At 36.7% G+C, this 15,506-nt stretch overlaps 1 protein-coding gene across 1 annotated transcript in view; it reads right to left on the bottom strand.

The window, feature by feature from the left end:
* Positions 1 to 6,772: 6,772 nt before the first annotated feature.
* Positions 6,773 to 15,506, bottom strand: part of COL5A2 (collagen type V alpha 2 chain) — a 148,228-nt gene continuing 139,494 nt past the window's right edge. The window contains exons 53-54 of the mRNA XM_037043777.1: positions 9,176 to 9,415; positions 6,773 to 8,465 (exon numbers count right to left, since the gene is read on the bottom strand). Coding sequence (XP_036899672.1) covers positions 8,319 to 8,465; positions 9,176 to 9,415 — 387 coding nt within the window. The 3' untranslated portion in view covers positions 6,773 to 8,318. The remainder of the gene's footprint in view (positions 8,466 to 9,175; positions 9,416 to 15,506) is intronic.

Here is a 15,506-nt window from a genome sequence, read left to right as displayed (position 1 = left end):
GAATTTGACACCCATACCATATGTCCTGAGCCTGTCCACTTTTCTATTCTCCGCCTTAGTAAACACCATCATCTTCCATCCAGCTACCCAAGCCAGAAACTTAAGATAATGTTAAATTTCTTGCTCCTTCATTTCCTCACTCTTTTATCAGATTTTGTTATTTCTATTTCTAAAACATCTCTTCAATCCATCTCTTTCTTCACCTTCAGTGGCCTTAACTTATTCCCTTATGTCTTTTCTTCCAACATAGTTCTAACTCATCTCTGTTTTCTGTCTCACTCCCCTTAAAAATTCTCTGAGTGTTTACCCAAATCTCTATCATCAATATTCAACAAAGGAGGCAGAAACATTAAATGGAGTAAAAATAGCCTTTTCAATGAATGATACTGGGAGATCTGGAATAGTATATGCAAAAAAATGAAACTAGACCACCCACTTACACTATGCACAACAACAAACTAAAAATGGACAGAAGACTTAAACATAAGCTGATACACCATAAACGTCCTAGAGGAGAACATAGGAAGTACAATTTCACACATCCCACACAGCAGTGTTTTCAAGAATACACTCTCCAGCAGGGGTGTCCAGCCCGAGGCCTGGGGGCTGCATGCAGCTCAGGATGGCTGTGATGTGACCCAACACAAAATCATAAGCTTACTTAAAACATTATGGGACTTTTTTGTAATTATGTGTCACAATGTATTTAATGTGTGGCCCAAGACAATTCTTCCAGTGTGGCCCAGAGATTCCAAAAGTTTGAATAGCCCCTCTAGGGCAAGGGAAATAAAGGAAAGAGTAAACAAATGGAAAAATGAAACTACATCAAATTAAAAAGCTTCTGCGTGGCTAAACAAAACATCAGCAAAATGAAAAGGGAACCAACCATATAGGAAAACATATTTGTCAACAATATCTTGGACAACAGTTTGTTCTCCAAAATATACAAAGAACTAATACAACTCAACATCAGAAAGACAAACAATCCAACTGAAAAATGGACAAATGACCTGAAGAGACACTTCTCCAAGGAGGACATACAGAAGGCCCATAGGCATATGAAAAACTGCTCAACATCAGTAGCCATCAGAGAGATGCAAATTGAAACCACAGTGAAATATCACTTTACACTGGTCAAATGGCCATCATTAATAAATCAACAAACAAGTGCTGGTAAAGATGCAGAGAAAAGAGAACCCTAGTGCACAGTTGATGGGAATGCAGATTGGTGCAGCCACTATGGAAAACAGTATGAAATTTCCTCAAAAAACTAAAAAAGGAACTTCCTTTTGATCCAGCAATATCACTTCTGGGATTATACCCTAAGAATCCTGAAACAGCAATTCAAAAGAACCTACTCACCCCAATGTTCATAGCAGCATTATTACAACAGCCTAAGTGCCCATCAGTAACTGAGTGGATCAAAAAACTGTGGTACATTTACACAGCGGGATACTACACAGCAGAAACAAAGAAGGAACTCTAACATTTTTGAACATAGATGGAACTAGAGAGTATTATGCTAAGTGAAATAAGCCAAGCAGCAAAAAACAAATACCATGTGATCTCACCTATAAGTAGAACCTAATGAACAAAACAAACAAATGAGCAAAATAGAAGCAGAGCCATGGAAACAGAGAAGAGACTGACAGAGACCAGAGGGGAGGAAAACGGGAAAGGGGATAAGAAAGAAATAAGGGAAAAGGCCTAGTTAAAAAACAAGTACAAATGACCCATGGACATGGACAACAGGGTGGGGATTGACTGTGGAAGTAGGAGGATGGGTGAGGCAGGGGAGAACAATGGGAGGAAATTGGGACAACTGTAATAGAAAAACAATTAAAAGAAAGAAATTCTCGAAGGGTTGCTGCCAAGGTTCTCTGTCTAATATGAAAATCCAACATGTCTTACTTGCTTAAACAGTATTTCAAAGTAAAAGTCCTACTGATATTTTGGATGGTTCAGATTTTGTTCAAGGAGATTGTCTTGCATACTAGGTATTCAACATTTTTGGCCCATTCTCAAAGTGCCTAGAATACTTCCCAATTTTTATGATAACCACAGGCACTTACTCACACATTTCCAAGAGACTTCTGGAAGGTATGGTTACACTCCCAGCTGAGAAGCAAAAAATAGTTTCAGAAAAAAATCTTCAGAATAACTTTCAATCTTTTCAGATTGACATAAAGGTCCCTTCATCTTATCTCTTCCCACTTTATTTTTAAGATTTATTCCTTTTTTGAAAGATAGGAAGGAAGGGAGAAAGAGAGGGAAACATTTATTAGTTGTCCACAACCCAGGCATATGACCTGACAGGGAATGGAACCAGCCACCTTTCAGTTCGCAGGCTGACAGTCAATCCACTGAGCCACATCAGCCAGTACATCTTTAATTTGACTCCCAACAAGCCCTAGCATGTAAGCTACTGCCGTGGGCAGCCAAGTTGGGATTGCCCAAACAAGCACTATCTTTTTAAGAACTCCAAGCCTTGACCAATGTTGTTCTTTTTGTCTGGTGTGCCTCCATTGCTCAAGACACCGTCTTTATTCCTTGAGACTCATTATGAAAAACCTTTTCCAGGTAGTCTTCCTTTCTTTCCCTCCTCTCCAAATCCCAGCCTAGTTTACATGACTGAATCTTTTGGTTCCACTGTGCATAATTCTTTAACATCCCTTATCACCATGTATTTATTCAATTCAGTTGGTGTGTTTTACCCACTAAATACTAAAGACAGCATCTAAACCATGAAGTGACTTCTTGTAGCAGTGACTGGGCAATCATTTTTTATTCCCAATAAATAATATCAACATCCTTATATAAAATATACACACAGAACGTACACCCACAGCAGATTCTTAAGCTATAACTTAAATCAATCTGCCACCATTGTGATGTGGGTTTTAAGTTTCACTCTAATTAATATTTATAATTTTTACAAATTATACGGATTGTCATCCAGTAAAGCTGATGATCCTGGAGTATACCCCAGTGTATTCTGCTGTTTCCCCTACCCCCACCACACACTGGGCCTCACTACCTTCTCAAATTTATAGGAATGCTGAATAAACCAATTGGAGAAAGTGACTTTATGCTTTTCATATTCAGTGGGAAAACAGACAAAAATTATATGTGAGTGCTTTCCTGCATTTTCTTTTATACCTAATACAGTCAGATATTTTAATGTTTGTCAAATTCTGATATAATTTCTTATTATTTCAGTTTCACCGTTTATGTCTAACAATATTAAATATGTTTCACATGTTAATTGGCAGTTATATCATGACTTTTGTGAGTTACCTACATAGAAGTTTACACATTTTCTTTGCTTTCTTTTTACTGGCTCCTAAGGCCTTTTTGCAGGTAAAATATATTAAACTTTTTCTGTCATATTTACTACAAAAGTTTTCCCAGTTTGAGCATACTTGTAAAGATATTTATTAAGAGTTTTGTAATATGTACCTAAAATATATTTTAGAAGCTAGGCTTCTAACATTTAACATTATTTTTATATATTTGTTTTTATTACCATTCCAAGATTACAAAACTATTCAAATATTTTATGATATTATGTGTACAGTTTTACAGTTTTTTAAATTGAAATATTCAGTCCACTTGGGAAATATCTTGTTTTAAGGGTTAAGATAGGAAGCAAGCTTTAGAATGATAAACATTTATAAGTTTTTATAATACCATTTACTAAATAATTGAGAATTAATTACATATTAAATTCTAATATATATAAGATACATTGATTCATTTCTAAATACCCTTCTTTCTCTATGGTAGGTAGATTCTTTTGAATTAATTAATTAATTTTTTAGCATTATTTTTTAAAAGATTTTATTTATTTATCTTTAGAGGGGAAGGGAAGGAGAGAAATATCAATGTATGGTTACTTCTCGTGAGTCCCCTGCTGGGCACTGGCCTGCAACCCAGGCATGTGCCCTGACTGGGAATCGAACCACCATCGTGTGGTTCGCAGGCCCACACTCAATCGGTAGGTAGATTTTTTAATTCATCATTTTGGTTTTGATTTTGAAGGAGATTCCTTTATCACTTTTCTTGCATATTTTTTATTCCAATGAGCTTTAGAGTGGTTTTGTCACATTCCATGTATTTAAGATCCTATAGGAAGCAATATGTATTAATGTAGAAAAAAAGAATTGAATTTTTCAAATATTAAGCTTCTTTGTGTGACAATAGACATATTTCTTCCCATTTTTTCTTATTTTACTTATCTCATTGTTATGAATTTTATCAATGAAGTTCAAAAAATTTTGTGTTAGGTGAATCCTTAGTGTCGTATGTTGCTATTGTCATTGTGGATAGAATCATTTCATCTATGATACTATTTATCCATAATACTAATAGAAATGTAATAATATAATGTAATGGATGTTTCATATAAGTACATAAATCAAGCATAAATAATCTCTAAACATGTTTTTTTAGTTACACAGTATGTAACTTCTAATCATTCACTCATTAAATGGCTTTTGAACAAACACAGATACCAACCAGTATGTTGGATCCTTATAAACAGCCCTGCCCTTATAACATACACGATTAATAGAGAAGGCACACAAATAATCATACAACTATATAAAGCATCATAGGTAAAGAAAAGTACAGAGTGCTGAGAAAGTTTACAACTGAGGATGTTAACCTGGGTGGTAGTGAAGGGTGTGGAGTCTAGGAAAAATTCCATGAGGATGTAGCATTGAGCAAGGCACTAAAAGATGAGTACAACTAAACTGCACAAAAAGAAAACATATGCCGATGCCCTTTGAAAGGATGCTTTTAGGAAATGGACAGAAATCCACTGTGTGTGGAGCAGATAGTTGCAAAATAAAGCATGATAAGTAGGCAGGGGTCATGTCCTGCCAGGACTTAACAGAGGAAGACAGGAGGGGAGAGAAATATTGATTCGTCATTCCACTCATTTATGCACTCATTGATTGATTCTTGTACGTGTCCTGACCGGGGATTGAACCTGCAATACCAGCCTATCAGGACAACACTCTAACCAACTAAGCTGCCCTGCCAATGCATTTCTTGAGCTCCAAGAAGACATTCAGGTTGTATATATGCATTTTGAGCTATTGCCATATATGTAGTAATCAAAACCATTGGCATGGAGGAGGACCAGTGATGAAAGAGTATTGAACATGAAAACAAAGAGAAAAAAGACTGATCCCTGGAGAATCACACTTAGATATTCTATGAAATGATACATTGATTGCTAAAGGAGCCTGAGAAGAAAAGCTGCTCTCGAGTAAACCAGCCATGTTGATTAAAAAAAAAATCAACGTACTGGCATGACCCATAATCCACAAGCTTTCGGTTTTCATTGGAGCATTGTTGCCTTGGTTTGCTGCTGTTGGACCAAGACCCCAAAGTGGCTTTTAACTTAATCTCCTGAAATCTTCATATCAAAGAAAAAAAATTGATGCATGATGTTTTTTATTCATGGTGGCATAGGGACTCTCAGCACAGTAGTTCCAATCATTTAATTTTCCCATGGTTTTTGCACGTGCTTTCTGCTATAGAATACCATTCTCTTGAGAAGATATATTATCTATAATTTCTTTGAATCTCTTTTCAATTTGGAATAAAATATATTGAACCTGGCCATAATTTTCCAAATTTTGTGTGACAAGTTTGGGGATTTCTCAGCACTGTTTATGCCTTCTTTACTCTTTTTCTCCTTTTTCTTCCTTTCATTGATTTTTTGGGAGTTTTCATTCATATTTTTAAACAAGATTTTATTTATTTATTTATTTATTTCTAGAGAGAAGGGAAGGGAGAGAGAAAGAGAGGAAGAGAAACATCAACAATGTGTGGTTGTCTCTCATGCACCCCCTACTGGGGACCTGGCCCCATAACTCAGGCATGTGCCCTGATTAGGAATCAAACTGGTGACCCCTTGGTTAACAGGCCTACACTCAATCTATTGAGCTACCCCAGCCAGTCTCATTTGTATTTTTTAATAAATTAATAAGAAATCAATGTTGCCATCCTCCCAGATGTAGATAAATTTGCTTTTGATCAAGTACAGCTTGATGTGTCTGCTGGACATAAAGGTAAAGAAGTCTACTAGCTTGGAATGGGACCTGCCAATCTCTAGATTGGCCTCTAGAACTGCCTGGGGCAGCCTTTGATGTGTCACACTGCTGAGCTCCAAATAAGAACCAGAATTTCTATAGTTGGAGATTGTAAGTGTTTTTGACTTCAGAGATTCGCTGCACATTTTTGGCTCATCTATCTGACTTTGACAACCTGTATAGGCTGAACCTGAAAGAAGTTTTAACACAAAGAAAACTCACAAACATCTTTAAGTATATAAATACAAAATTCAAGATGTAGAGGTCGAATCAAAACCAATTTGGAAAAAAAACAATGCTGTTAAAGAAACACTGAAATAAAACTCTGAAAACAATAGGCTAAATTCATATGTGGTACACTTTGAGACACATGTTTTATTATCACAGTTTATTCAACCATAAAAAATCAGTTGCTTTTCCCTTTTTATCAATAACACTACCCTGAGATTTTTAAGGCCATAGACAGTGATAATTAGTGTCATGTTTTCCTCATGAGTGATGTTGCAAATTGATTTTCAAATATAAGCCAGTCTATACACGGTGGAAGATATTTGCTGTTTTACCTTTTAAACAAATAGTGAACAAAGAATACCACAGTACCTTGATTTTCACTACTGGAGATGAATTGGATCTAATATGCTCAAAGGAATTCCACAAAACAAAAACCATTGACATGACAAAAGCGTGCATTTAATTCGATGCTTTGCAGAGATACATGACTAAAGTTGTGTGCATGGCTTGTCCTTTGGGGTGGTCCCAGCTGTTTATTTTTAAGGGAAAAAATAAAAACGGAGCCAACAAAATGCAACAAGGGGAAAAAAGCCTTGAGACCCAAGGGGACCTACATGTTCTGATCTAAGAAACATGCATGTGTTACAAAGCACTCCAGATACAGGATGACAGATGAACACTGGGCAAGGCGCTGGAGCAGCGCTCCCCGTTCCAGAACCGGGCAAGTCTGACAGTTATGCTTTCACAGGTGGTGTTGATGAAGCCATCTTTATTTTTGAAGAATTTTATAGAAGGAACTTTAGCACCATCATTAAAGGAAAAATAATAATACATCTGGCCCTGCCTATCTCCAGTCTTGGAATGATAACAGAAGCATAGCACCTTTTGGAATCGAAAATATAAACAAGAATAGTTAAGTCCATCCCAGCTTCTAGAGATGAGGTAGCTCATGCTAAGAAATGTTGGGTCATGTTTCATATGAGAGTTCAATGGCCAAATGTTCTATTTCCAATCATCACATTGATTAGAGTCAGCTCCACAACTCTGAGTTTCTAAATCTTTTTCTTCATTATAGGCTTCAAGATGATGAGATTATACCTATGGAAGACTCAACTTTGGGTCCTGGACATACATGTTTATAAAGTTGTATGTGTAATTTTTTGCATTCAATGTCTTCTTAAACAAGAAAGTGCAAATGTATTCAATGTTATACTCATGTAACTTCTATCTATGTTAATAGACTTAGTCAAGAGGGAAAGATACCTTTAAATTTGAATAAAGAAAAAAAGTCTAAACTTACCACCCTTTATAAAATCTAAGACGACTTTGTTTTCAAGAAATTCCATTGAATATATATTACTTAAAAATTCCATTTAAAACAGTAAGAAACTATTTGTTTCAAGATTATCTTTAAAAAGTCTCTGTGACAGTTATACAATACTAAGACATGCATGAGGACTTCAGTCACAAGGATGAACATTTTGATCTCATATTTAATTGATAATCTGGGTCTGAGAGGTCACAAAGGGCACTACTTTCTATTTTCAAATTGCAGACATGTGAAACAAAACACATGTTGTTGTTTTATATACCCCACTCTTTAAGCTACCTGCCAGGAAGAAGAATTTTCTCATAAATACTAAGCAACTTTGTCATTACATTGAAATAAATTGAAGAAAACAAAGACTTATTTATTCAATCAGTTTACTTTTTTAAAAGGTGGTCATTGTCACTGTCATCTTAAACCTAAACTGCTGTATTGAAAAATATTTTAAATCAATTGAAACTTGAGGACTGTAAGTAAAATAAATATTCTGAAGGATAAGGAGGCCAGGCACATAAGACCATATATACAATGCTGATGCAGAATCAGCCATTACTTCAAGAGTCTCAGGATCAGCTTTAAACAGTCAAAGTTCTTGTGAATGGTGGTGGTCGTTGATGGTGAGGGTGTTGCTCATTGTCGATGTATCTCAGCTTGCTTTACACAAAACAAACGGGCCCAATTTCAATGCCAAATTCTTGGTCTGTGCTGCCAACATCCACAGGGGCAAGATCGATGATGGGCAAGCGGGCCACATTCTGTGTTCTATATTCAAAGATGGTCTTGCCCACGTCTCCATTTCGTTTCTAGAATTAAATTGTGTAAGAGGTTAATAGTATATAAAAATTACTCCAGAGACATTAGACGTCACCTTCCAAGCCAGTTTTGACCAGGGGAAGGCAATGGTTTTTAGAGTACCACTTAAAAGAGCACTACTAATGGGGTGAGGTCCTAGCAAGGCTGGAAGGCATTTCTTGCACGCAGTAAATTGAGAAAATGCCCTTTGTTCTTTCACAGCTTTCCAAGTGGGCACTGATAAATACATTGTGAAAGCCCTTTTGCTTTTCACAAATGAAACTATAATTCATCATTAAACATTTTCCATTTTTTCCATCTAGATATGCAAGTGAGGAGCTATACAAATCAGTAAAAAATGTGAAGTATCTCAGATTGCTTATACATTTTAGAATCAAGAAATTTTAAGTACAAAACTGAGATTAAACAAATAAACTTGTGGGAGAGCCAAAGTGATTTTGCAGAAGAGCTGGATCGGATCCCAAAGACCCAGACTTTCTTTATTGTCTTTTATAAACATGATAAACATGAGCCTCCACCATGAGCTCATGCAGTAACACACATTCAAGTTTACCCTAAAGAACAACTTGACAAATAACTATAGACAAAATGTTATTCTATATACAGGGCAAAATTGTCCCTACCTCTAGTGCCATAACAGTATTTCTAACAAAAATATTTCTTTTCTTTAAACAGATCAATACAGATCAAAAGTACTTACGGAGCAAGTATCTTCAAGAACTATATATCTGAATCTAACGTTTCCTTCTGCTTTGATGTCTAAGTCATTTGACCCTTTGAGAACCACAGCTTTCTTGAGGTTCTTAGCTTGATCATCCATGTAACCAACACTGTTTTTACAGATGTAAGTAATATTCTGGGAGGCTTCTTTGGATAAAAGACGCAAGAAGGTCATTTGAGTAATGGCTGCGTTAGGTGACTGGTGGTCTCCATAAGCGAACTAGAAAAACAACACAAGTCTTAGTGTTATATGGGCACTTCAGGGGTTCACAGAGCTGTGTGTGTGTTGATTTCAAGTAAATCAATTTTGAAGAGAATTACTCCTATTGTTTCATATAGCAGTATATTATCCCACTTATAAAAATATCTTAAAATTGTTAAAAATATTTACAAGTAAGAACTTCTGTCCTTACTACTGCAAGTGACAGGTTAAGAAACCAAAAATTATACTCATTGGAGAAAGTTTATGTGTTTTTAAATCTGCTACTCCATTTCTTTAAAGAATCTTATCTTTTAGAAGTTATATACTTGAGCATTGGCTTGGATATGTAATCATGTATAAAAATAACTCATTGTTTTTATTGCTAATTATAATAAGAATTATGACAACTATTTATATAAAATATTTCTTTAATTTAGTATTTATTGTATTTTTCCCATTACTATGTAGTTCCCTAATAACAACCTCCCCCCAGCAATAACCATACTATTATACATTTATAAGAAATATGAATTACAAGTTTTTTATCAATTACCACAAATAATCACAATTTCTACAGGCTCTTTGCTAGTCATATTCTACTTTGAGCTTTATTTTCAGTGTTTCTTTTTGAGTTTTTAATATAAAATTATATCAACCAAATGACATTTCAATTGGGTATATTTAAATTAAAGGTTTTTCTGCTCATTAAATAATGGTACATTCTGGTATATCCTACTCACACTTGTAATATGCTCACATTTATTATAAACAGGAGTTCTGAGAAGAGAGCAGGAGCAGAGGTGAGAAGAAAATTTCAGAGTTAGATTGCCAGAAAGAGATCCAGGACGAAAGACTCATATTGAAAAAGGAAGTGGCAGGATTGGTTGAAAAATCTAAATACTGGTTCATAAAAGAAACATAGAAGAGACTGGACTCAGATTGAATACTAATTGAATTCATTTTAATTATAAAAATGCTTTGTTTAAATAATAGTACAAAGTTTATAAAGTGATTTAATTATATAAATAACTATTATAGAGGTTATCTAATATTTATTTATAACTTACCATGTACTAGATATCATAGTAAGCACATTATATTCACACAAGACCATGAGGTAAACATTATCGCTCACACTTTAAAAATTTTTTAATTTTTAATTTATTTTTAGAGAGAGGGGAAGGGAAGGAGAAAGAGATGGAGAGGAACATTGATGTGAAAGAGAAACATCAATTGGTTGCTTCTTGTATATGACGCACCAGGTCCCAAACCCAGAACCCAGTCATGTGCCCTGACCAGGAATCAAACTGGCAACTTTCGCTTTGCCGGACGATGCCCAACCAACTGAGCTGCACTAGTCAGCACTATCACCTGCACTTTCAACGAAAGAACAAAAGCTGTGAAAGGTTAAATGACGTCCTACTGTCCCAAAGTCAGTAACAGATCTAGGTAGCAGTCACCTAGGTCTCCCGATGTTAAATACAATCTCTGTCTTTCAGCTGTGGCAAGATCCCTTCAAGTATACCCCACAGTCAGTGTGAAATGCATTAAAGGAACTAATAATAAAAATAATTACTTTTCTACATTCCAGCAATGGAAAAATTATTACTTAAAATTTATGTTAATTTCATTCTTGTAAAAATTTGTTCATGCAGTGCTATTGCAATTACAGCTAATGAGAATATACGACTTTAATTAACAGGATAAAATAAACCTGGTCAAAATGTAATTGCAGAGAGAAGATGGCTGCTAGATAAGAGGGAGCAGATTCCACTTCCTCCTACACGCAGGAGAGAAACCCGGCTGATCTACAGAGGAACAGAGCAGACAACCAACAGTACCCCAGCATATATGAAAACAGGAGATCAAGAATTGTAGCGGACCTTGAAAAACCAGGCGGTAAGGAGAGTGCTCCAGGACAATAATGGCCCAGGGATCAGCGCGGGGACCAGGGGGTATAGCCCCAGGCACAGGGCTGCTGGACCCGCCACAGGGCTCTTGGGAGAGAGCTGGGTCTGCGCTCCCTCCCGGGACAAGCAGGGTTTGAGAAGCCCAGGGAGAGACCTGGTTGCTTGAAGTCCCAGAGAGAGGAGTAAGGTCTGAGTGGCACACACATGGGTGCTGTGAGCACCCACACATAGCCCTGGAAAGAATGTGCGGCAGAGCCCCTATGACCGGAGGCGGTGTGGCCCAGCATGTGTGCCCGCAACCCTGGAAGAGAGAGCTTTGTGGAATACCCAGGACCACAACTGGGAGCCAGGAGAAAGCGGGTGCACCTCAGGAGACCCTGAGCCTGTAGAGGTAAACCCGCCCCTCAGCCTGCTGTAGCAAGAACAGAAAAACCAGTTTAGCCAGTTTGAAACCAGCAAGAGGGTTTTTTGTTTGTTTGTTTGTTTTTGTTTAATTTTTTAAGTAATTTTTTATTTTTTAATTTTTATTATTTTTATCTCTCAATTACTTTTGCTTCTTTTCCCTCCTTTCTTGTTTTAGTCCTTCTTCCTTTCTTTCTAATTTTATCTCTTCTACCTTCCTTAGTCTGCTTTTTTTTTGAAATACCCACAAATGAGACCAAAAAAAACCCCGGAACTGTGAAAAGACCAGAGTTGAACCCAAAGAGGGGCCATCCCAACAGGTGAGACAGAAAGACGAATTCCACTTTGTTATTACAGAGAACCTGCAAGTTATTGCATATTTGTATTATTATTTTTACATTATTCTTACATCTTTTATTTGAATAATATTTTTGTATTCCTCTTCTTTCTGTTCAGTCTTCTTTGCATGGCTGGTTATATTGTATCATTTGACAGGTTTCCCCTGCTCTTTCTTTCACAGTGTATTGCTTATTTACTGTCCTTCACTTCACCTTTGTTCCATTAGCACACTGCTAAAGGTCTGATACTCCCTATTCTTGTTATCTAGAGCTCATAGATTCTGCCATATGGTTGTTGCTCTAATATTACTGTAAGTAATAGCTATTCCATACAATTGTAAATACTACACAACATTCCTCCCAGATCTTAGCCCACTTCACGGTTTCTTGACCTTTATTACCGTAGTGGTTAACTCTATTCTCTCACACACTACACCTATTTTCTATTCTTTACTCTCACCTTACCTCATAATCTGACCTTCTACAACCTCACTGCTTTCTAGATCCAACTCACAATCCTTCTCTCCCCAACAAGAGTCTTATCTTCTTTCCACCCTTTCTAAAAAGTGGCTAGTTGGGTGGAATGTCACAGTTAACACTATACATAGCCAAAGGATCTCCTATCTCTTCTCTACCAGCTGTTACTGTAAATAGCATAGAATACTCTCTTGCTATCTTAAACCATTTTGCCTTCCCCCTCCAACTGATCACCAAAAAAAAAGAGTAGGTGGAAGCCATGAACACCAGGATACTCAAAGGAGACTGCACCACTGAATCTCACAGGTATTGTACCACAGAAGTTCACACCTTAAACCCAGGGAGTCAGAACAGATCAATTTAAGAAGCTGAGGCTAACAAGAAGAGTCTCACAAACAATGGGAAGACAAAGAAACAATACCCAAATGAAAGAAAAGGGGGAAACCCTCAGAAAGAATGCTAAACAAAATGCAACTCAACTATCAGATATTGAGTTCAAAGCAATGGTTGTCAGGAAGCTCCATGAGCTCATAGCGATTACCAGAAACTACAGGGAAGCTACAATGAACTCCCTGCAAACTATATCAACATGAAAAAGGAAATAGAAACTATCAACAAGGGCCAAGAGGAAATGAAGAATGCAATTTCTGAACTGAAGAACACAGTAAAAGGAATTAAAAGAAGGATTGATGAGGCAAAAGACCAAATCAGAGAGCTAGAGGACAAAGTAGAAAAACACACCCAGGAAGAGCAAAAAAGCAAACAAACAAAAAACAAAACAAAATAAACAAAAACAAAAACAAAAAAACAGGCACAGGCTCAGAAAGAATGAAGAGGGATTAAGAGAAATACCCAACAATATGAAAGGTAATAATATCCGAATAATAGGGATCCCAGAGGAGGAGGAGAAGAGAAAGGGATAAAAAAATCTATTTCAAAAAGTTAATGATGGAAAACTTCCCTAATTTGATGAGAGAAAAAGTCACACAAATCCAGGAAACACAGAGAGTCCCAATCAAGAGGAATCCAAAGAGGCCCACTTCAAGACACATCATCATTAAAATGGCAAAATTCCCAGACAAAGAGAGAATCTTAAAAAACAGCAAGGGAGAAAAAAATGAAACAACATACAAGGGAGCCCCAATAAGGTTAGCAACTGACTTCTCAATGGAAATGCTCCAAGCCAGAAGAGAATGGCAAGAAATATTCCAAGTAATGAGAACCAGAGGACTACAACTAAGGCTACTTTACCCAGCAAGGTTCTCAATCAAGATAGAAAGCCAAATAAGGAGCTTTTGAGACAAAAGAAGTCTAAAAGAATACACCTCCACCAATCCAGCTCTGCAAGATATGCTAAAGTGGCTGCTTTAAGGAAAGGAAGTAAAAGGTGGGGGGGAACACAGGTACAAAAATGACAACAAATAAGTACCTACCAATAATAACCTTAAACATAAATGGATTAAATGCTCCAATTAAAAGACATAGAATAGCTGAATGGATAAGAAAGCATGACCCACACATATGGTGCCTACAAGAGACCCACCTCAGGACAAAAGACATACACAGATTGAAAGTAAAAGGCTAGAAATAAATTTTCCAAGCAAACAGACAAGAAAAAAAAGCCAGGGTAGCAATACTCATAGCAGACAAAATAGACTTCAAAAAAAAAAGAGCCATAAAAAGTCACCCAGAAGGTCACGTCATAATAATCAAGGAAAGAATCCACCAAGAAGACATAAACATTGTAAATATATATGCACCCAACATAGGAGCACCCAAATACATAAAGAAAATCTTGAAGGACTTCAAGAAAGATATTAATAGCAACATAATTATAGTAGGGGATTTTAATACCCTACTGTCAAAAATGGACAGATCTTCCAAACAAAATATCAACAAAGATATTGTGGCATTGAACAATGCCCTAGATGAAATGGACGTAACTGGTATATATAGAGACCTTCATCCCAAAGAAGCTAAGTATGCATTCTTCACAAATGCACATGGAACATTTTCAAAGATAGACTACATGATAGGACACAAAACAAGCCTCAACGAATTCAAGAAAATTGAAATCATACCAAGCATTTTCTCTGACCACAAGGGACTGAAACTAGAAACTAACCCCAATTAAAAAATGGGCAAAGGACTTGAACAGACACTTCTCCATGGAGGACATACACAGGATCCAGAGACACATGAAAAGATGGTCAATATTGCTAGCTATCAGAGAGATGCAAATTAAAACCACAGTGAAATACCACTTCACACCTGTCAGAATGGCCATCATAAACAAAGCAACAGACAAGTGTTAGGTTGTGGAGAAAGGGGTACCCTAGTGCACTATCGGTGAGATTGCAGACTGGTACAACCACTATGGAAAACAGTATGGAATTTTCTCAGAAATCTAAAAATGGATCTGCTTTTTGATCCAGCAATTCCCCTGCTAGGATTATATTCTAAGAACCCTGAAATACCAATTCAAATGAACCCATGCACCCCAATGTTCATAGCAGCATAATTTACAATAGCCAAGTGCTGGAAGCAATCTAGGTGCCCATCAGTAAATGAATGGATCCAAAAACTATGGTACATTTACACATGGAATTCTATGCAGCAGAAAGAAAGAGGGAGCTCCTACCCTTTGCAACAACATGGGTGGAACTGGAAAGCATCATGCTGAGCGAAATAAGCCAGGTGGTGAAAGACAAATACCACATGATCTCACCTTTAACAGGAACCTAAACAACAAAACAATCAAACAAGCAAAATATAACCAAGGACACTGAAACAGAGAATAGGATGACAGTGTCCAGAGGGGAGAGAGGAGGGAATTTCAGGGGAAAAGGGGAAGGGTTTACAGGAATAAGTATAAAAGACACATGGATAAAAACTAGGGGGGGTGGAAATGGGAGGGAGTGGGGAAAGCTAGGTGGGTGGGCTGGGATGGGAGTAAAAGACAGAAAACTATACTTGAATAAC

This window comes from Sturnira hondurensis, unplaced genomic scaffold (assembly GCF_014824575.4).
Source record: "Sturnira hondurensis isolate 20B ecotype Veracruz unplaced genomic scaffold, ASM1482457v3 Scaffold0004136, whole genome shotgun sequence".
NCBI lineage: Eukaryota > Metazoa > Chordata > Mammalia > Chiroptera > Phyllostomidae > Sturnira > Sturnira hondurensis.
This window is presented reverse-complemented; position numbering and strand designations above follow the sequence as displayed.